The following is a 22073-nucleotide window of genomic DNA, read 5'->3' on the forward strand; positions in this document are numbered from 1 at the left end:
TTTTAAGATGTGAGTTTCCTCACCAAAGTTGAGTAGTACAAGTGTAACAATGACTACCCTTGACCCGCACTGCCTCAAGACCAGGTGTCTTACATTTTATTTCTCCCCCAGGGCTCTCCCATACTTTTAGGGGGTTGAAAGTCCTAGGCTTCAAGGTTGCCATGGCTTGAGCCTCCAGGTCCCAGACTCCATTCTCTGCACCTACAACTGGAAAAGGACACATCTGACCAAAATGCCAAGACCATTTCTCAAGATCACAGGATTTAAGGGGAAAAGGAAAGTGGCCCTTCCCTCGCCCCATTTAGTGCATGGTGCCACGATGTGGGTGAATGAGACCTTCACCCTTGGACACCACCAGAGAGAGACGGGGAGAGAGAGAGAGACAGAGAGACAGAGAGACAGAGAGACAGAGAGAGACAGAGAAACAGAGAGAGACACAGAGACGGACAGAGACAGAGAGAGAGACAGAGAGAATCAGAAAGAGACAGAGAGACAGAGACAGAGGCACAGAGAGGCACAGAGAAAGAGACAGAGACAGAGACACAGAAACACACAGAAAGAGAGAGAGAGAGAGAGAGAGAGAGAGAGAGAGAAACCGTTTCTAGTCTTATAGTTTTAAAGAATCACCTCAGATACTCATTAACCTTGTGATTCTAGACAATTCATTTAATCTCTCTGGTCCTCAGTTTCATCACCTGCAAAGGGAGAGTCACACTCAAATGACCTCAACTGCCCCTTTGATTCTTTTGTCTTAAAAGTGTTCAGTCTAGGAATAGAACCCTGACTGTCTGCTTGCTAAAGAAGTATAATACTCCTTATTTGACTTCTTTCTTTCAAAACGATGACTTTCCCTTTCAGATAACATGTCCATAATCAAGGATTGCCGCCCATCAGCAATTTACAATCTAGAGTTAGGTGGCTCAGACAGGTTATCTCATCTGCCCATGATCACACAATTGGTAAGATTCAGAGGTAGATTTAAACCCATTTCTTCCTGACTCCAAGTCCAGAGCAATGTTCCCTCCCTGCTTGATAGTCATTTAGAAAAATGTAAAGACTGTATTTATTCAAACACTTTTCAGCCCACATTTCAGTTTATAACTTTGAAGATGTCATTTTCCATATTGCTCTTTGCCAAAGTTCAAATCCAGCTTTAGACACATCCTACTTGTTATGACCATGGGTAAGTAACTTAATCTCTCTCAGCCTCAGTTTCCTGGTCTAAAAAATGGGGATGATAATAGCAGTTACCTCCCAGGGTTGTTGTGAGGATCAATGGAGATAATATTTGTAAATGGCTTTGAAACACCATAAAGCACTATATAAATAGGCTATCTGCTATTTGTCATTATCATCTTCTTCTCTTTCTCCTCCTCCTCCTTCCTATTAATATTATTATTATTATTATTATTCCTTGCACATGATAATGTACAGGTATAGGTCGCCTTCATTTGTATAGTGTGTATATTCTGAAGATATTTTCCAGTTCTTGGATAACGGCTAAGTAAGTCAGTAGTATTTACTGAGTGAGTGTCTCACCATGCCTGAGTCTCTCAGAGAGACCTTGGTTTAGCCATACTTACTCTGGGGAAAAGCTTCTTTCCTTCACTTCTCTGTCCTTTCTTTGTGTGGCTAAGGAGCTGGGTGGCTAGTGTTTGTACTTTAATCTAATCTTTGGCAGCATGACCAGGCACAGCCTGAGCTATGCTAATAGATGTTTGAGGTCAAATATAACTAGGAGATTTTTCCAGGACTCCTGGTCCCAATTCCAATAAGACTTTCTAATGAAATCTAGTCCTTACAACATTCTAGGAAGGAAATTCTCATCTGAGGAGCCATGATGGGGCAGGTTCAACTCATAGATATGCCAGCCCTGGGAACGGCAGAGAAAGTGCATCATTGGCCACAGCCCGCAAAGTCTCAGGCTCACTCATCCACCCTACCCCAGGAGCCCTGCCTACTAAAAGGTATTACCATCAAAGTTAAGGAAAATGTTCCTAATAAGTCCTTTTAATTAATGAAAAACACTTTCTCTAGGAGTCAGCATTGTACAGTAGGAAGAGCACTGTTCTGGGGAGGGTGGGGGTGGAGGACAAAAGGAAAGAAGGCTGTTCTGGCTAGTGATGCCCATGATGAGAGCCACCTAGCTCTGGCACCCTGGGAGCTAGGGTAGAGTCCACAACCCTCTGCCATGTTTCCTGAGGACTAGAGTGGAGTTCCTCTGGGACAGAGGGAGAGAGGGTGTCAGGGTGGGTGGGCTGCCTGGAGGAGGAGGAGGAACAGGATGAGAAAAAAGAAAGGAGGGAGAAGAGTCAAAGGACTTCCCCTCAAATCCCACTGCTGACATGACCAACTGTGTGACCTTGGATAAGCCACTTAACCTCCTTGGGTCTCTGTTTCCTGATGTATAAATTTAGGAGCTTCGTTTAGATGGCCTCTGAGGCCCCTTTTGGCTGTAGATCTCTGACCCTATGATCCAATCATAAGAGGTTATGAACCCGGCACACATCTCCCCACCTATTGCCCCAGATTGAGCAGGGTTTAGGGCCTTGGGCCTAACGTGTCTGGTCTTGGGAAATCAGATCAGTTTAGAGCACCACCTAAGCTTCAGAGATAGATGAAAGGGTCGGACCAGAGGACCTCTAAAGAACCCTCAGCGCTAAACCTGTGATCCTGTGAGTCTCTCTGGGCCTGTTTCTTCATCTATAAAATGAGGGAGTTGGACTAAGTAGCCTCAAAGGTCCCTTCCAGGTCTAAACCTGTGATCCTCTGACTTTCTGGTGGTTTTTTAAGGAAGGGATGAGGGTTCCCAGTAAGCAAAGCTTCCTCGAAGTAGCTACACAACCAGGGAGAGACAGACAGACAGGCAGGCAGACAGACAGCTGTTTGAGAATTGACCCATTACCTGCTTCTGGGTGCTCCTGGGTACTTCTCAACTGGTATCCAGTCCCTTCACGTGCAGAGCTCAGAGGTTTCTGTTTATTTGATAGGACCCCAGAGGCTTTTGTGTCCATTCAGCTGGAAAAGCTGGGGCTACGTGACATGATGCTGAACACCTTCCTCCAAAGAAAGGAGACCATGAGCAAGCGAGGGAAGAAGGCTGTGAGTTAGCAATGGAAAGGAGGGGAGCTTTTATTTGTTTGGGGTTTTTAACAACAAAAAGAGGGTTTGTATCTGAGGAACGGAAGGAAATAAGCATTTATATAGTGCTAACTATGCGCTAAGAATGTTTTATTACAAATGTTGTCTCCTTTGATCCTCATAAGAACCCTGGAAGGTGGGTGCTATTATTATCTCCATTTTACAGTGAAGGAAACTCAGGCCAAAGGACATTATGTGACTTGCCCAAGGTGACACAGCTAGTATCTGGGACTAGATTTGAACCCAGGTATTCCTGACTCTAGGCCTAGCCCTGTATCCACCAAATTAGCAGCTTTCAGCCTGAAGACACTGATTGCTAAAATTTATAATGCTTCATAGATTATCAGCCAATTTACACATGATATTAGTTTACTTATTGAACTCATTGCCATAAATACAGCTTGTTACATATCTGTTTATTTACCAGCAGGTACTGGACTTGAAAAATTAGTAACATATGGAGCGAATAAACAAATTGTGGTATCTGAATGAAGAAGAATATTGTTGTACTATTAAAAAAAAAACACCATGGGTTAACTTATATGAACTGATTAAGAGTAAAGTAGGCTGAACCAGGAAAGCAATAACTATAATAATGTTGATAATACAGAGTCAACTAAACTAACCCAAAGGTGTATCCTGTGTAATTCTAATGACTAATGTGGGCCTGAAAAACTTATGAGGACAGACACCTCTTTCCTTCTTTAGGAGCAGAGGGGAATTAGACATGCAGAATATTGTATACACTGCCAAATGTGGGTCCTTTTTTTCATTGGCTTCTTTACAAAGGAAGGCTTACTAGGGGAAGGAAATATAACTGGCAATTACTGTGATGTAAAAATGAACAACATCAAAATAATTTTAATTCAAAAATTATTTAAAATCTGAATTTATAGCAATGAATCTAAGTCTACTCTGAATAAAGCCTAATAAATTCAAGTTAAAGCATGAAATGGGATATTGGAGACTGTAAGAAATATATACAGCCTCTTTAATTTGATTACCAACAATTATAGAAAAGTATTTTACAAAATGGTTTAAATGACATTATATTGATCACTCCCATAAATGTTTTGGGGGCAGCCAAGTGGCCCAATGGATAGAGCATTGGGCTTAGAATCAGGAAGACTCATCTTCATGAGTTCAAATCCAGCCTCACATACTTAGTAGGTGTATGACCCTGGACAAGTCACTTAAACCTGTTTGCTGCTATTCCTCATCTGTAAAGTGAGCTGGAGAAGTAAATGGCAAACCACTCCAGTATCTTTGCCAAAAAAACCCCACCCAAAATAGAGTCACTGAGAGTTGGATATGACTTGAAACAACTGAACAACAATATTAAATGTTATGGCTTGCAAAGAAAAGGAAAATGGGGCAGCTATGTGGCACAGTGAATAAAGCACCAGCCCTGGAATCAAGAGGACCTGAATTCAAATCTGGTCTCAGACACTTGACACTTACTAGCTGTGTGACCCTGGGCAAGTCACTTAACCCCCATTGCCTCACCAAAAACAAAAACAAAGAAAAGGAAAATGGGAGAACTGATAAAATAACCACTTTAACCAGAAGTCAAGAAAACAGAGTTCTAGTCTTGAATCTGCCATTAATTGTTTGATACTAAGCAGTCTTTATACTTCTCTGAGCCTCAGTTTCTTCATCTGCAAAATGAAAGGGGGTCTGGAATATTTGGGGTTTTCTAAGATTTTTTTTTTCATTTCATCTTTGGCAATGAAATGAGATACTGAACTGCATTTTTATGTGTCTTATGGGACCTTCTAGCACTGACATTCTATGATCCATATAATTAAGGTGCTTCCTTTGTTCTCAGTTTTAATTATTTTTCAGATTGAACTGGGGAGCAGCCAGGATGGCATAGTAGATAGAGGAGCAGCCTTGGAGCAAGGAAGAACTGATTTCAAGCCCTACCTCTGAAACATACTAGCTGCATGACTATGGACAAGTCACTTAATTTTTTCAGTCCTTCAAACAATTCTCTAGTAAAATGTATCCAATGACTTTTGGATCTATATCCTTGGAGAGAATTTACATACTGGGATTCCCCTACACAGATGAAATCATTCCCAGCCCTCCAAACCAACAAAAACATAGAAATCACTGGAATCCAATTAATTTATGAAACATTTTCTTTGGAAGAAGAATATACGCACACATTGAATTATGTATGTATGTGCATATACATACATAAATACACAGACATGCAATAATGTGTATATGTGCATTGTGTTTATATACATATACATATATATGTGTATATGTGTGTATCAATATAGTGTACACCATGCTGCTGCCTTCACTCCAGCCATTCTCTTCCACCCCCTCCCACCAGAACCACACGGACTCTGCCCTGGGGTTACTGGTCTCTGATAGATGACATTTTACCTTGTCTTGCTCATGACCAAGAGCTGATGTCACTTTCTGGCTATTTCCATACCATGCTGCCTTGCACATTTTTTCTCCCCTTCAACCTCTTTTCTAGCTCCTCTTTGTTTCATAATGTTCCTCTGTTAACCCATATCTTATTGTTTTCCACCTCAGGAAGGGGGGAGGGGAGGGAGGGAAAGAGGGATAAAAATTGGAACCCAAAACTATATATAAAAACGTTTATTGTTTAAAAAAAAAAAGAAAAGAAACGTTCCCGCTGTCTTGCTTGCATATATTGGTATCCCTAGTGCTTTGTATAGTGCCTGGAGTGCAGAAAGCAATTAGTATTTTACCATTCATCATTCATTTATTCTTGGTCAGTGATAATCTATAAAAGGAGGCAAAGGAGGGGCAGCTAGGTGGTGCAGTGGATAGAGCACCAGCGGCCCTAGAATCAGGAGGACCTGAGTGAGTGTAAACGAGAGAGGGGGTAGAGGAGAGAAAGAGAGACAGACAGAGACAGAGACAGAGACACACAGAGAGACAGAGACACACAGACAGAGACAGAGACAGAGAGAGAAGAGGCGGAGGATTTATATAGGCAAAAGCTTTTTCCCCGAGTGAAAAATGCCATGGACTTATTAAATAACCTCCCACAACATACAATACCACGGTTATAGCAGAAAGAATCACTCCTCAAATGATTATCAATGTTATTGTCTTGTGAAAGAGGAAATCAGCATTCCTGTGAGTTTTTTAATCTGTGTATGAATACAGGCAGTTGCAGGTGACAAGTACAGTTGACTAATACAGGAAATATTTTCTTTTATCACAGGATGAAATTGGGAAAGTCAAGCGGGAAGTGATTGTAGAATACTGTGAGAAGTAAGTGCCTTATTTGAAAGTAAGGTTCACATTGGGTTTAGCCCTGTGGAATTTGATAGAAGGCAGCACAGAAAACCTGACTTCTGCATTGTACTTGCAATTGATAGCATTTGGATGCAAGCAGGAATAATCTGCTAAATGTTTAACAACCATCTCTCAAAAAAAAAAAAAGTACATCATACATTTAAGTTTAATCCACATTATTAACATTTCTCCATCACTTTCTTAAGTTTAGACAATCAATAAAACAATAAGTCAAGCCTTGATTTATAGCATTTGCTGCTTTCTGAGATATAAATGCTCATGTTGAAAATTTAACAATCAACTCTCCCTAGAACTCCACCACACTTCTGGTGGTACTCCTAAAATACAAGAATTTACATTTAACTAGACTGCTGGTTTTATCACCTGTGTATTCTCTCCCTCCTGCTCTAAGATTCCAGTTCTGAGGAATCATCAAAATACACCTTCTTGCCCTTCATTTTCTTATACATTTTGTCTTTCACTATTAGAATGTAAACTCTTTAAGGTCAGGTATCATCTTGCTTTCTTGTATTTACATCCCCAGTACTTAGAACTTTTGGGGTGTTACTTCATTACCTTGTCACCTTTAGATTAATATATAAAGATACTCTGGTTACATGGAGGGGAATGATGACAATTACCAATCTTTAGACTTTTTTTTCACTAACTACAAATAAAAAAATATTTTTTTCCATATTGCAAAGCATTAACCATCTTATTCTGTAAGACACACAGTAAGCACTTAATTCATGCTATTCTTTCTGGTCTATCCCATGAATCCAGTTAAATTAATCATCTGAATAGTTCCTGTTAAAATTCAAAGATTCATTCATTTAACAGCCCCCTTCCTCTAAGAAATAGTTGCATCACTGTGTACCTATTCTCCTTTTTTTTTTTTTTTTTTTTTTAGTGAGGCAATTGGGGTTAAGTGACTTGCCCAGGGTCACACAGCTAGTAAGTATTAAATGTCGGAGGCCGGATTTGAACTCAGGTAGTCCTGAATCCAGGGCCGGTGCTCTATCCACTGCACCACCTAGCTGCCCCCTATTCTCCTTTAAAAGATAGAAAGGGGATTCCTTTATATTTTCTAGGGTAACCTACAGGTTGTATTTTGATACAGGATTTTTTCTTATTTAATTTTAGATCTTATGATTGCTTGCTGCCTCAGGAAGAGGGGAAGGGAGGGAGACAAGGAGGGATAGAATTTGGAACTTAAAACTTTAAATTAAAATGTTTATTATGATTATTTTTAAAAGAAGTTATAACTTATGGAGAATAACAATTAAAGACATTTATTTTAAAATATCTTAGTTTAGATATAAACTAAATTTAATATCAGCCAAGCCCATTTTCTCTTCATCCTTCTTTCATTACAGAGGGGTAACTCTGAGTCTATATTTGTGTGTGTGTGCATGTGTGCATGCGCACATGTATCCCTTTAGTTTTCTAAGTGTTGCTGCTTTGATATGTATGGATATGGATCTATATCCCTTTAGCCTTCTAAGTGCTGATGGTTTGATATATATGTATACATATACATATATGTGTATGTGTGTGTGTATATATATGTATGTATGTACATATATGTGTGTACAAGGCTGCTAGGTGGCACAGTGGATAAAGTGCCAGACCTGAAGTCAGGAAGACTCACCTTCTTTAGTTCAAATCTGGCCTTAGACACTTACTTAGCTGTGTGACCCTGGGCAGGTCACTTAACCCTCAGTTTCTTCATCTATAAAATGATCTGAAGAAGAAAATGGCAAATTTCTCCAGTATTTCTGCCGAAAACAAAACAAAACAAAACCCAAGTTGGGTCATGAAGAGTTGGCCATGACTGAAAAATGACAGAACAATTACTTATATATGTGTGTGCATGTATGTATATGTATATATGTATGTATATCCTTTTAGCCTTCTATGTGTTGATGTTTAGAGGTGTGTATATCTAGATATCTAGATATATCTGTGTATCCCTTTAGCCTTTGAGTGTTGATGCTTTGTGGACCTTAGCCTCATGCTTTGGTGGCTGCCAGTTGCAAGAGGTGTGCCCAGAGAGGTAAAGGTTGGCTTGTGATTTTTGACAGTAGAAGCTGCATTAAGGTGTTTATTGAAGGAAGTGCACAAGCTTCCTTGAACTGTGGTTTGCTTATAGCTCATGGCACTTGACAGCCTGGCACAGTCAAAAGAGATTTGGCTTGGGCATTCAGAGGAACCGGGTTCGAATCCCACTTTTGACCTTACTATCTATGTGACCTTGGGCGAGTACTTCACCTCTCTGGGCTTAGTGCCTTCATCTATACAATGGGGATGTTAAACTAGAGGCCCTCTGAGGTCCCTTAGACAGGACCTCTTCTTTTGAACTTTCTTTGCAGGCTGAATCATCGCATGTCTCAGTACTCTCTCAGGGGGCAGATCATTGCCTACTGTAACAGCCTAAGAGCCCTGTTGGAGGAATTCCCTACCATCAGAAATACCTTCTTCATGGTTGGGCAGCCACAAGAGAGAACGAAAGAGAAGGACTCCAAGGAAAGCATCCAAGCTAACCCCCAGTGAGTAATTTCTTTCTAGCCCAGTTTTTCTGTCTTTAAGTCTGGGATGCATCTTGGAGTTTGTCCTGAAAATCCTCCTTCCTGAACCCATTCATCAAGGCAGTTGGACTCTAGTTAGAAGGTTTTTTGAGGGTCTCTTTGCAGTATCAGATCACCAGGGACTTTCCCTCCCCATCCCTATCCAGTGTTGGTCTGCCAGTAATGCCTTAAGACACAATTGCTGGTTGTTTGGTTGCTGGTGGTTGGTCTAGAAGGTCCAATGAAAGATGGAACTCTAAAAGCAAAAGCATCTCTTTAGTTCCAAGCCCTGAAGGTTTTCTCCATCTGTGGGCAGTTTTGTTGCTTTCCTAATGTACACAGTTTCCTTTTCCCTCTGGTGAGCCAAGAGATTTTCAACAATGGACAGTTTTATTAAAGCCAGCAAGTCAAATGTGCAGATCTATCATTCAATAATAACAATAATAGCTGACATTTGCACAAGACTTCAGAGTGTGCAGAGAACTTTGTAGACATTTCCTCATCTGACACCCCCCCCCCAGTAGCCCTGTGGGATGGCTACAATTGACGTGGCTGAAGGCCACCCTAGTGTTCCTTCCACAAGATAGAAAAAAAAAAGGGGTGAGGGGAGGTGGGGAAGGGAACTAATATTTAGAAATAGTAATGACTATCCTGAAAGACAGCATGTTATAACGGATTGAGAGTTAGGCTGAGAGTGAGGAAGTCATGAGTTCAACCTCTGCTGGCCTTGTCACCCTGGGCTAAGCTTTTAAGTGCCTCTGGTAACTGAGATTCTTAGTTGCTAACCTGCATTAGTAGGATGAAATCACAGGTCTGAACTTTTGCTCCTCCCTCCTCCAAAAAGATGACTATACTGGTAATTAGCAGAGGACATTTCCTTACTAGAAGTTCCCTACAGCTATGAAATCACAGGTTTGGACCAAAAAAAAAAAGAAAAAGAGAGAGAGAGAGAGAGAGAGAGAGAGAGAGAGAGAGAGAGAGAGAGAGAGAGAGAGAGAAAAGAGGGAGGGAGATAGAGAGGGAGAAAGGGTGGGAGGGAGGAAGGAAGGAAGTATGACGTGTAAAATTTAATGTGGCCACCTATTTCTGTCCCAAGTGTAGGGAAAATTAGCTGGGGTTTCTAATATAGTTGTTACTTATAAATTAGAAGCTTTAGCACCAGTTTTAGGGCATTAAGCATTTATTAAAGTATATTAGATATTAGTAAAGAGAACGCACATGGCTCTGAAAGATAGGAAAGCCTAGCTAGGATCTACGGGAGAGAGCAGAGAAAAAGGCGCCTTCACCTATGAGTCTCAGACCCAAAATAGCAAGATCCTGTCCCTGTCAGAGCAGAAGCTAGGTCCAGAAGAGAGGTGGTCCCTACACACCACTCCAAGCTAATTGGCCAGCATCACCCAAAGCCATTGGTTCACTTGATTTGAGGGCGGTCTATGAGTGCTGAGGTCAGAGTTCAGATCCTCTGGCGAGAACAAGGCTTTCAAGGTAGGTGTGGTTTTGAGTGAGGTAACTTCCTGACTCTGGGCTGACCTGAAGAAAGGTCAGCCAGGCTCTATTATTTACAGATTGGGGCAGGGGGTGGGGGGTGGGGGCAGGCAATGAGGGTTAAGTGACTTGACCAGGGTCACACAGCTAGTAAGTGTTGAGTGTCTGAGGCAGGATTTGAACTCAGGTCCTCCTGAACTCAGGGCCAGTGCTTTATCCACTGCACCACCTAGCTGCCCTCCAGGCTCTATTATTAATAATTTTTTTCACAGAAGGAAGGAAGGTATTCATTCTAGTAATCTAAATTAATCCTTAGATTATTAATAGTTCCTAGTTTTCTAAAGAGTTCATTATGCATATCCTGAGCTGTGTATTATCCACTACTAAATGGCAGAGTAGATAGTGTTGGACTTGGAGTCAGGAAGACATGTATTCAAATTTGGCCTCAGACACTTACTAGCTGTGTGACCCTGGGCAAGTCACTTAACTACCTTGTATCCCAGTTTCCTCATCTGTAAAATAAGAAGAGTAATAGCACCTACCTCTCAAGGTTTCTGTGAGGGTCAAACAAGATATATTTATAAAATGCTTTACACATCTTAGAGTGCTACTATACAAACACAGACTGTTATTATTATTCCCATTTTCTGATGGGCAAAAAATGAGTCACAATGGGAGTAAATTACTTATTGAGACTACATAGCAAACCACTGACAGAGCAAGATTTCCAACCTTTGGTCTTACAACTAGTAAGATGTTGCTCTGTCCACCTTCCTAGACCTTTTTAACTTGGCTCTCCTATGATTCATTGAAGTGGATGGAGAGTTAGCAGTATAGCAACAGCTTAACATAGCTAGAGCAAGAACACTGGATTTAGAATCAAGAGAACCAGGTCTATATATTTGTTCCCAGCAATTACCAGTTGTGTAATTGTGGGCAATTCATCTAACCTCTCTGAGCCTCAGACATCTGTCAAATGGGGATATGTATTTCATCTTGTCCCCACATAATTTTGCTTTCTTTTAGTAGGTCCCTATATTTGGGGAGCCCTTCATTATTGTTGTTGTTATCTCTTCTTCTCATCTTGTTCAATGGAGTTCATATAGAAAATCATCTTAGGACCAGTTACTGTCTTGACATTATTCTTTCATATTTAGTGCTCTACAGCCTATTGCCCAAGTGAATAAAGAAACTCTTGTTTTTGTATAGAAGCATGAGGGTAGGGTTGATTGTAAGTTAATGGAACAAATCATGGTGATGTGAATGTAAGGGATTACTGTTGTACCATAAAAAAATAATAAAAGAGACAGTTTCAGAGAAAACAAGGAAGACCTGTATGAACTGATGCAAAGTGAAATCAGTAGAACAGGGAGAACGATTTATACAGCGATGACAATGTTATAAAGACAGGCAACTTCAAAAGACTCAAATCTGATCAGTGATGACCAATTATCATTCCAGAGACCAACTTCCTCGTGGAGAAGTGATGGGCCCCAGGTGTAGATGAGACATACTTTTTTTTTTTAACGTGGCCATTTTTTTGCATGATTATACATATTTGTTAAAAGAGTTCTGTTTTTCTTTTTTTTCACTGGAAAAGGTTGTGGGAGGGAGAAAAATACATTTTTTTAATTGAAAAAATGTTTAAGAAAATAAGAGCATAAAATAATGCTCCCAAAAAAGTATTAGGATTTAAGCTTCATCTTCTTCAATACAACCCCAACCACAAGCATGACAATGGGGATGTTATTTGTCTCATCTTGCTTCCACATAAATCATACAGTTAATCAACATGCATTTATTAATACTGGAAGAACAAGGCTCATTAACACAAAAATTTGCTTGACACTTCTAGTGTTTCTTATCTAGTGTTTTCTATGTGCCGGGCCCTGTGCTAGGCACTGGGGATACAACAAAAATGAATGAAACAAACCCTAGGCATAAGGAGCTTACCCTCAAATGGGAAAGATACCAATTCACAAGTAAGTATACATAGAATAAATACAAGGTACTTTGGGAGTGAATGCACCAGCAGTTAGAAATAGGAAAGGCTTCTTGTCAAAGATAGTTTTTGAGCTGAATCTTAAAGGAAGGGGGTTTTCTATGAAGTAGAGCTTAATGTATCCTAGGAATGGGGGTGGAAGATGAAGTGCTTTTTCTGAGGAATGGAGAGAGATCAGAGGATGTGGGAGGGGGAGCAATGCTCAATGAGGCTGGAAAGATAGCTTGGGTACACATTGCTAAGGGCTTAAAGGCTAAGCAGAAGAGGTTATTCTCAACTCTAGAAGCAATAGGGAGCCACCAGAGTTGATTGAATAGGGGAATGACTTGGTCAGATCTGCCCATAAGGAAAATCATATTAGCAATAGTGTTATTAATATTATTATCCTGTTCTTATCTTTTTAGTGGAGTTCAGATAGAAATGGCAGTCTTATCATTCTTATTCTTCTTATTATTCTTATTAACAGACCTATGGTGTTGATACTTTGTTTCCTTCAAACAATTTGGATGGAACAGAATGTGGAATGTTAACTACACAGCTGTACAGATAAGCTATTTGCTTATTGCCAAAGAGAAGGCAAGAGTACCCCAATGAGAAGTGTCTATCTTACTGCTTGTTCTACCAAATAGGTTCAAAGTTCTTTGAGGGTAGTCCTCCATGAAACCAGAAAGAAAACTTTTTTTTTTTTTCACGGAGAGCCTTAGGATCCTATCATCTATTATAGGGTGTTGGCCTTTGGGAATCATTGGCTGTCAGCCATTTCTGACACCAAGGTGTTGTCAATTATTCTAGTCTTTAAAAGGTTGACATGTAGGGACAGCTAGATGGCGCAGTGGATAAAGCACTGGCCCTGGATTCAGGAGGACCTGAGTTCAAATCCAGCCACAGACACTCGACACTTCCTAGCTGTGTGACTCTGGGCAAGTCACTTAACCCTCATTGCCCCACCAAAAAAAAAAAAAAAAAGGTTGACATGTGGAACTGATACCTTCCACAGTCCTCAAACTGCCTCATCCTACAATTCCAGGCTATTATAGGGACTATAGCTCATGTGAAATGGAGGTGGGGGGAAAGGGAGGAGAGGGGCTAAAGTGGATCCCTTGTCTCTTATAGGAGGCCCATTTCTGCTTCCACTTCCTCCATTAGCTCCTTGTACTTCGTGGGATAGTAGAGAAAGGGCTCCCAAGGCAGAGACCCACCCCCATCCATCTTCTGGGAGAAGCAACTCTGGGAACCTAACAGTCATATAACTTGTTCCAAATAGCAGCTGCACGGGTGCCTCAGCTGAGCCTAAAGTGCTCTCTTGGGTTTCCCCCAGGACTATGGATTTTTAGTAAATTCTGACATCTGCTGCCAAACTTCTTGGCTGCTTGGGGAAGGGGCAGTAGGCGTCATAGCCAGCCCTTCCAAAGTAGACAGAAATCCAGAGCAAGGTTGGGGGTGGGGGAAAGGAAACTCAATTGGCAAAAAAGCAAATGGTACCACTTGGAAATATGTCCTCTGTACAGGGAGCATTTGTGCTCTTCATTCCTGACATTAGCCAAAAGCTTCTTCCATCTACTGTTTAGAAAAGCAAGTAGAGTACAGATGTCATTCCCTCATCCTGTAGCCTGGCTGTAGTCAGATATTCGTTCTTCCAAAGGGATATATTTCTGCTTTTTTGGACGTTCAGTTTATTTCTCTTGGGCTCTATCCATATTACAGTCGAACCCAACAAACTAAGGCCTCAGCACGAGCCTGAGAACAAGACTAGATGAGTCCAGCTTAGGTCTGCTGCAGGACAGGGATAGCAGGACTCTAGAACAGCTAAGAAGAGAACCTCATCCAGCTGAAACTCCATAGAATTATCTGATGAGAACTCCAGCAAAATGGAGGCTGGGCAGAAGTTGTTCTGTTTCCAGGGCTCTCCTGGTTTTGAAAAAAGAGGAAACATAATGGGTTGGCATTTAGGGATCCCTAGGAGATTGATAATCATACATATAATTGTTTTTTTGTTTTTGTGGGGAGTTTTTTTGGGGGGGGGCAATGGGGGTTAAGTGACTTGCCCAGGGTCACACAGCTAGTGTCAAGTGTCTGCAGCTGGATTTGAACTCAGGTCCTCCTGAATCCAGGGCCAGTGCTTTATCCACTGCGCCACCTAGCTGACCCCATACATATAATTCTTAATAAAATATCATTTATAAAATATATTAGTTATTAATGGCACCGTTAAATCTTGTATCAACTCTTATTAATAATCATGATTTATTAATCAACTATTGTGTTATTGATCAATAACATCATTGATATATTAATGATTGAGTAAATCAGTACCAACCTAGCTATCGGTGTGGCATATGGTTATTGCTGGTGGTAGACATCTAAATGAAAGCTGATATTGCCTTAGGGAGGAGGGAGGGGAGGGAGGGAAGGAGGGATAAACATTGGAATCCAAAACTATAAATAAAAATACTTATTACTTAAAAAAACATATAAGCAAATAAGCAAACAAATAAATGAATGAATGAATGGGTGGATAAATAAAATAACTAAATGAAAATGGAAGCTGACCCATCCTATGACATGAAGAGCTATTCTGAAGACATTGAAAATAAAAAAAGAAGCAAATGTCACAGGGCTCCCCAGAATCCCTCACTTCTGCTAAATAAAGAAACTTCCAATATGACTTCTGGATAAACTTGTTAGCTTCCCACATCCTTGATGTAGGAGGGCCCTGGGATAATTTCTTCCACTTGGAGGCCCCTCCAATGTTGTTCTCTCCTAGTCAAGCTTCCTCTCCTTAGTAATACAGTGGCGTCTAATGGAATGAGAGACTGACTGATAGAATTCTCTTTCCTCCTGGTTGATGAGAAGAGGAAGATTAGTAGCAAGTGTTCAGGTTTTTGGAGCAAGTCTGTTTCAGTGCATTTCCTTGTGTCTGGGTGAGAGGGGAAAATGTTTGAATGATAGAGGCTTATAAAGTTCACTTAAGAACACATCTTTATTGGTTTGTTTTTAAATAACTCTTACACTTCCCAATATGTCCCTCCCTTCCACACCTTCCAGAAAGGAATATAACAACAACAAAAACAACAATAATGATATATAGAGCTTTAAGGTTTGCACAATGCTTTGCAAATATCTCATTTTATCCCAGCAACCCTGGGAGGCAGGTGCTATATTATTCTCATTTTACAGATAAGGAAAATGAGGCAAATAAAGGTTAAATGACTTGACCAAGATTTACACAGCTAGTAAGTGTCTCTAGTAAGTGAGATTTGAACCTACTGCCTCCATCTATTGCCTTATATTAAATGTAACACTATTTTGGCTCCTATTGCCTAATGGCCAAGTATGTTATATTTCATTTTTATCCCCAAGGGTTCTCTGGTACTTTTAAGGGAAATTGGGCAGGAGAAGGTATCTGAAAGTCAAGAATGTTACATAAAGAATTTTTTTAAAAGGAGAGGGAAGAAACAGTTTTGTAAAACTAACCAATAAATTGAAAAAGTCTGACCGTGTATGTTGTGTAGTATAACTATAGGCCCCACCTCTGCAAAGAAGGGTGTGGAGGTACCTCCTCATAATGCTTTTGGAGCCAACCTTCATCTTTATACTCTTACATCATTCAGTTTGGATTGTTTTATTCTTATTGTTTCCTTTTATATCACTGCAGTCACTATGGATATTATTTTCCTGGCTTGGCTTACTTTACTTGGCTAATTCCATTTCTAATGATAATAATCTACTCCAAACATTAAAAAAAATTATTTTGAATAGTATCATAATTTTGAATAATAATTATTTAAGGCAGCATGGGGTAGTGGAAAGAGTCCTGGATCTGGAGTCTGGGGTCCAAGTCATACCCTAGCTATGCCACCTACTACCTTTGGGTGAATCATTTAGCTTCTCTGTTCCTCAATTTCATCTATAAAGTAAGGGAGCGTTTGTGACCGGGTTCGGGAGGCTAGCTCACCCGAAGAATTGGAGGCTCATCACAAATCTTGTAAAATCAAAAGAGATTTATTAGGAGAGAAGAAAGTATGGCCAGGGAACAGATCACCATGGTGACTGTCCTGCTGGAGTAAGAGAAGACCTGGTCTTTTGAGTCTTTACAAAACAAAGAATGTGGAGAGAAGGGCATTACAAAGCACTGGGAGGGAAATACAACCACCAGGAGGGGATTTGGGAATAATGGGGCATCAGTAAGATATCCATACCTTGCATATCATCTTGCCAACCTTGGTATTACTTATCAGCATACTGAGATCATGATCTTCCACACCTCATAAGGGGTTGGAATCTTTTGGATTTCTTGCGGTCCCACTGCATTCCTACAACAGAAGTAGATGGCTTCTGAGAGCCCTTCTGCCTCTGAGTCTAGGATCCTCTCTTTAGGATCCTATTTAGCGTCGTCATCTTTCATCCCTCAGCTAATGAGACAATGTAAATGGGGATAGACCTGGATCTGTGACTTCCTTGTTTTGGGGAACTCTCTCCACCAATACAGACGGGCACATTCCCAGTAACTTAGGATCCAAGAAAGTTGCCCAGGGCATCGAAAAGTGAAGGAAGGGGCTTGCCTTTGATCACCCAGCCAGTGCATGAGGAAAGGTAGGCCTTGAACTTAGATCTTCTTCCCTCCAAAGCTAGCTCTCTCAATCCACTACACCATGCTGTCTCTCAGTTAAAATGTCGGTTTTGCTTTTTTAAAATGGAAAAAGGGGGGCAGCTAGGTGGCGCAGTGGTTAAAGCACTGGCCCTGGATTCAGGAGGACCTGAGTTCAAATCCAGCCTCAGACACTTGACACTTACTTGCTGTGTGACCCTGGGCTAGTCACTTAACCCCAATTGCCTCACTTAAAAAAAATGGAAAAGGCTTGATTTCTTCCAGTTCCTGGGAAATCCTTTTATCCTTTGTAAGCAATGCACTCCTATACAATAGTCACAACTCATATTTCTCTAGCACATCTATTTGCTTACATAGCACTCCCTCTAAGAACATAATCCTGCCTTTGGCCTTCCCATTCCTGGAGCTATTAGTGAAGGAAACAAAGCCCTCTCTCTCTCTCTCTCTCCCTTCTTCTTTCTCACAATACTATTATTAATTATTTATTCTTTGTTAGTAACAGAAGCAGTTCATCCATATTGTTTCCAATAATCCCTTTGGAACAGTCCCTGGGTCTACTGTTTATATATTTTTTCATGGTTCTTCCCAGTTATGATCATCTCTGCATAGCAGAAGCCGCCACCTTTTTTTTGCCCATAATCCTCTCCAGTTCTTGCAATATCCTTCCCACTAGCTCATGCCCATTTCCTATTATGCTGCCCAAATGGTAAGTGGCCACTCTTCTCTTTTCCAATGTGGACCTTCTACTTAGAGTCAGAGACTATTAGCACTTAATCTGACCTTAAAAACAATCAAGTCCACCCCAGCCTTTAGATGAGGAAACTGAGGGCTATAGAGGCTCACACTATTTCTTCTACCATGCCTTCTCAGCAATGTTAAGGTTTATGGGGCTCAACATTTCATACAACTCAATGACTTCCATGAATTGGTTCTCTGGGAGCTCGCCTTGAATCCATTGGAATGAGAAGCACCTCTCCATGGACCCTTTTGTTGAAGATTTTTCAGCTAAAGGAAGCTGAAAGGTCTGTGTGCTTCATTCAGTCCCTGTCCTATTCCTAACATTGCCGGAGTTTTATATCTAAATGGATCTTCCACCAATTAGCAGCAAGTTGGGCTATTTATAACTGGGGAATGTAGAAGGATGGCCAGTGGAGATCTCATCTCTCACTTTGGGGCTTAAGGGAAAGGCAACAACATAGTTAAGTGAGAGATTGTGACTAAACCTACCGGATCCCCATCACCTCAAAATTATAAGAAATGCAGCAAATAAAAGAAAAGAACCATTGAGAGTTAGATTCTTTAAAATTGCAAACACAGCATACAAAAGACATTGAAGAAAGGTAAACAAATTTGAATAGTTTAAAAAGGGACAAATGTTGATATAACTATGGATGGCTGATTAAACACACACACACACACACACACACACACACAGGGAGGAAGAACAAGATCCAGTGATTTGTGTTTAGGCTGGAAGAGGAAGAAGAAACATGAGGAAGAGACTGAGCCTGGATTTTTCTAGGAAACCTAAAAAAGATATATAATGTTGCTTTAAAAAAAAGAAAGAAAGAAAGAAAAAATATTATGACAACACTTGGTAGAGGGGAAAAATGAACTTAATAATCAGAACCATGACTCTTAATGGAATGAATACACTCATAAAACTAGAAAGGGTAGCAGAATAGATTTAAAGCAAATGCCAACAATTTGCTGTATACACAGAAATACAAGTAAAGCAAAGATTTATACTGTTTTAAAATCAAGAGATGGAGCTGAATTTATTATATTTCAGCTGAATCCAAAAAAGCAAGAGTGAAAATTATAATAAGACAATAATAAAAATAGATATAGTCAAAAGAAACTTTGAGGCCAAAATCAATATATAATAATATAATAATAAGTAAGTAGGGGGCAGCTAGGTGGGGCAGTGGATAAAGCACTGGCCTTGGATTCAGGAGTACCTGAGTTCAAATCCAGCCTCAGACACTTGACACTTAACTAGCTGCGTGACCCTGGGCAAGTCACTTAACCCTCATTGCCCTGCAAAAATTAAAAAAAATTTAAAAATAATAAAAATAATAATAAGTAAGTAGCCTCTGTGTCCAAATCTAGTGCTTTTTCTATTATACCATGAATAGTTTTAATACCTGCTTTACAAGGTTGTTGTGAGGAAAGTACTTTGTAAAACTTAACGGACTATATTAGTTGTGATTATCATCATACAACCATAAGGTACTTTTATTGTTTAAATAGTATATGCTTTGAGACCTGAGGTTTCCTTCTAATGTCACAGGAAATTTCAGCCCCGGCCACGATGCTTGCTGTCTTCAGACGGAAGAACCTTCCTCAATTTATGGTTCATACCCCATCACTTGGAGGTGCTGATCATGTTCAAAACTCTGCCAGAAAAGGTTTGTATTTTCTAAAAGACTATGAGGAAAATAATTTATTTTTAATCTTACTATTCACTGTACTAGTAAACAGACCACATTCCCTAGTTCTGTCAAGCTCCAATTTCCAACAAGCATCAGAGATGCCCAATGATAACTTTTCCCTAATTTAACTGGCATTTTCTCACAGATCCCAATATTATTTGTTTGCTTTATTATAGTTCTTCTCATGCCTCTTTATTTCTTTTGCTCTTTCCAAGACATTAATGTTCCCTTCTCAGGCTTCCAACATTCTTCAGTAATCCTTGGTTTCCTACCAGACCGGTTTTTTGAAAAGAAAAGAAAAGAAAAGAAAACCCAGACCCCACCCTCGAGTCCCAGAGGATCCTTGTAAGCTGGGACTGCATACAGAACTCAGCTGTGTACTACTTTGGCAGGGTTGATCTGTGACTTTGAGAAACTATGTCATTGGATGTCTATAAAAGGATGGATGCAGATATAGAAGTGCTCAACTGTGCTGGATCATAGATAGCAAACTCAAACTTGAAAATGTGCTATTGTAAACTAATTATCTACATGAAACCTTTCTTTACCACTCCCCCCATACCCCACAAGTGCTAGTGTTCTCCTTCCCAAATTACCTTGTTTTCCATGACTTTGTATTTATTCTCTTTATATTTATTCTTTATATGCTTGTTGTCTCTCCCCTGTTAAAATGCAAGGTCCTTAGAGTAGAGACTATTGTATTTTTATTGTATCGGTATTTCTAGCATCTAGCACAGTACCTGACACATAGAAGGTGCCTGACAAATGTTTGTTGGTTGGTTTTCGCTCCTCTCCTACCTTTTCCCATAATTCTGAATTTCCATTGATGGAACCACCATCTTCCCAATGACACAGGATCAATAGCTTAAAGTCCCCTGTGACACATTCTCCTTTGTATCCCACATTCAGCCAAATACCATGTCTGTCAGCTCTATGTTCACAGTATCTTTCCTATTTGACTTATCCTTTCTTCTCCTGCTTCTACTCTCCAAGTTCAAACCCATATTGCCTGTTATTTGGTCTATTTTAATAACTTCCTAACTGTCCTCCCTCCCTCTCATCTCTTTCCTTTCCAGTTCATCCTTACCACAGATGTCTAAGTAATCTTCCCGGTGTAGCTACTCTGATCATGTAAAAAAAAAATTAACTAACCCCACAATGTTCAGTGGCTCCTCATTGCCTACTAAATAAAATAGAAGCAGCTGGTGGTACAGTGGACAGAGCACTGGGCCTGGAATCAGGAAGACCTGAGTTTGAATCCAGCCTTAGACCTTTAGCAGATGGACAGGTCACTTAATCGCTATTTGCTTCAGTTCCTTCATCTGTAAAATGGGAATAATAATAGCCCCTACTGGGGGAAGCTAGGTGGTACAGTGGATAAAGCACTGGCCCTGGATTCAGGAGGACCTGAGTTCAAATGTGACCTCAGAAACTTGACACTTACTAGCTGTGTGACCCTGAGCAAGTCACTTAACCCCAATTGCCTGGCAAAAAAAAAAAAAAAGCCCCTACCTCATAGGCTTGTTATGAGGATCAAATGAGATAATATTTGTAAAGTGCCTGGTACATCATAGGTGCTATGTAAATGTTTATTCCCTTACCTTCTTTCCTTATCCTGACATTCAAAGCTATGTTCCACAATCTGGTTCCAGTCTCCTTTCTAGCTCCCCCCCCTCCCCACAACACTATCATTCCTATTTTCTAAGTTCCAGACAGTTCCAGCTTTTTTTTTTTCATTCTCCCCTCTCTCATCTTTATACATTTGCTCACAAGGTCTTCCATTCCCAGAATGAACTCCCTCCCACCAATGCCAAGGATTGAAGTCCTTCCCTTTCTTCAAGGTGCTGTCTCCTCCATGAAACCTTCATTGACTGACCCTTATCCCTACCCCATTCCCACCTTCCATTTGAACTGATTTCTACCACGTCATATTTCTCATAGTACTTTGCCTGGGCCTCTCCTTTGTACCTTGTCACACTCCCATAACCACAGTTATTCATATTAATGTTTTCTTCTCCCATGAAATTATAAACTTCTTGAGAATTACATCTGTATCATAGCTGTTTTTATGGCCCTGGTGCCTAGCTGAGTGTCTTGTACCCGGTAAGAACTTTTGTCATATGATACCCATTTAGATAAATATGTACTTCCCAAAATGCTGACTTTAGAATGTTCTTATCCTCTAATCTGAATGAAGTCTATTTGACCTAGTTGTGTTTATTGAAAACACAATAATATTATGTTATAATACTATAATTAGTTGTTCTTTTTGTTGGCTTGTTCTTCACTTAAATATTAACATTAACTAACCAGTATTTAGTGTTTATTTGTGATGTAAATGCCTATAGAAATATTTAAAACTAAGCCACCTTATGCCTTGACTATGCAAGCCTAGGTCCCCACTGTGAAATATTAACTGCATAAAATTCAAACACACATGTGCACCCTCAAGTGCATTTTTATTTGCTCATGGCTACCAGTGACCTTAATTGAGACAGAGCATCTTACTTTAAAACCAGTGAATGAGAAGCAAAGGACACACT

General features: G+C 40.2%; 1 protein-coding gene across 1 annotated transcript in view; it reads left to right on the forward strand.

Annotated features, from left to right (window-relative positions):
- Positions 1-22073, forward strand: part of LOC122753467 — a 204839-nt gene that overhangs the window by 99741 nt on the left and 83025 nt on the right. Inside the window, exons 24-28 of the mRNA XM_044000859.1 lie at positions 1813-1967; positions 2991-3102; positions 6359-6408; positions 8805-8981; positions 19389-19506. Coding sequence (XP_043856794.1) covers positions 1813-1967; positions 2991-3102; positions 6359-6408; positions 8805-8981; positions 19389-19506 — 612 coding nt within the window. The remainder of the gene's footprint in view (positions 1-1812; positions 1968-2990; positions 3103-6358; positions 6409-8804; positions 8982-19388; positions 19507-22073) is intronic.

Source organism: Dromiciops gliroides, chromosome 4, assembly GCF_019393635.1.
Source record: "Dromiciops gliroides isolate mDroGli1 chromosome 4, mDroGli1.pri, whole genome shotgun sequence".
Classification (NCBI taxonomy): Eukaryota; Metazoa; Chordata; class Mammalia; order Microbiotheria; family Microbiotheriidae; genus Dromiciops; species Dromiciops gliroides.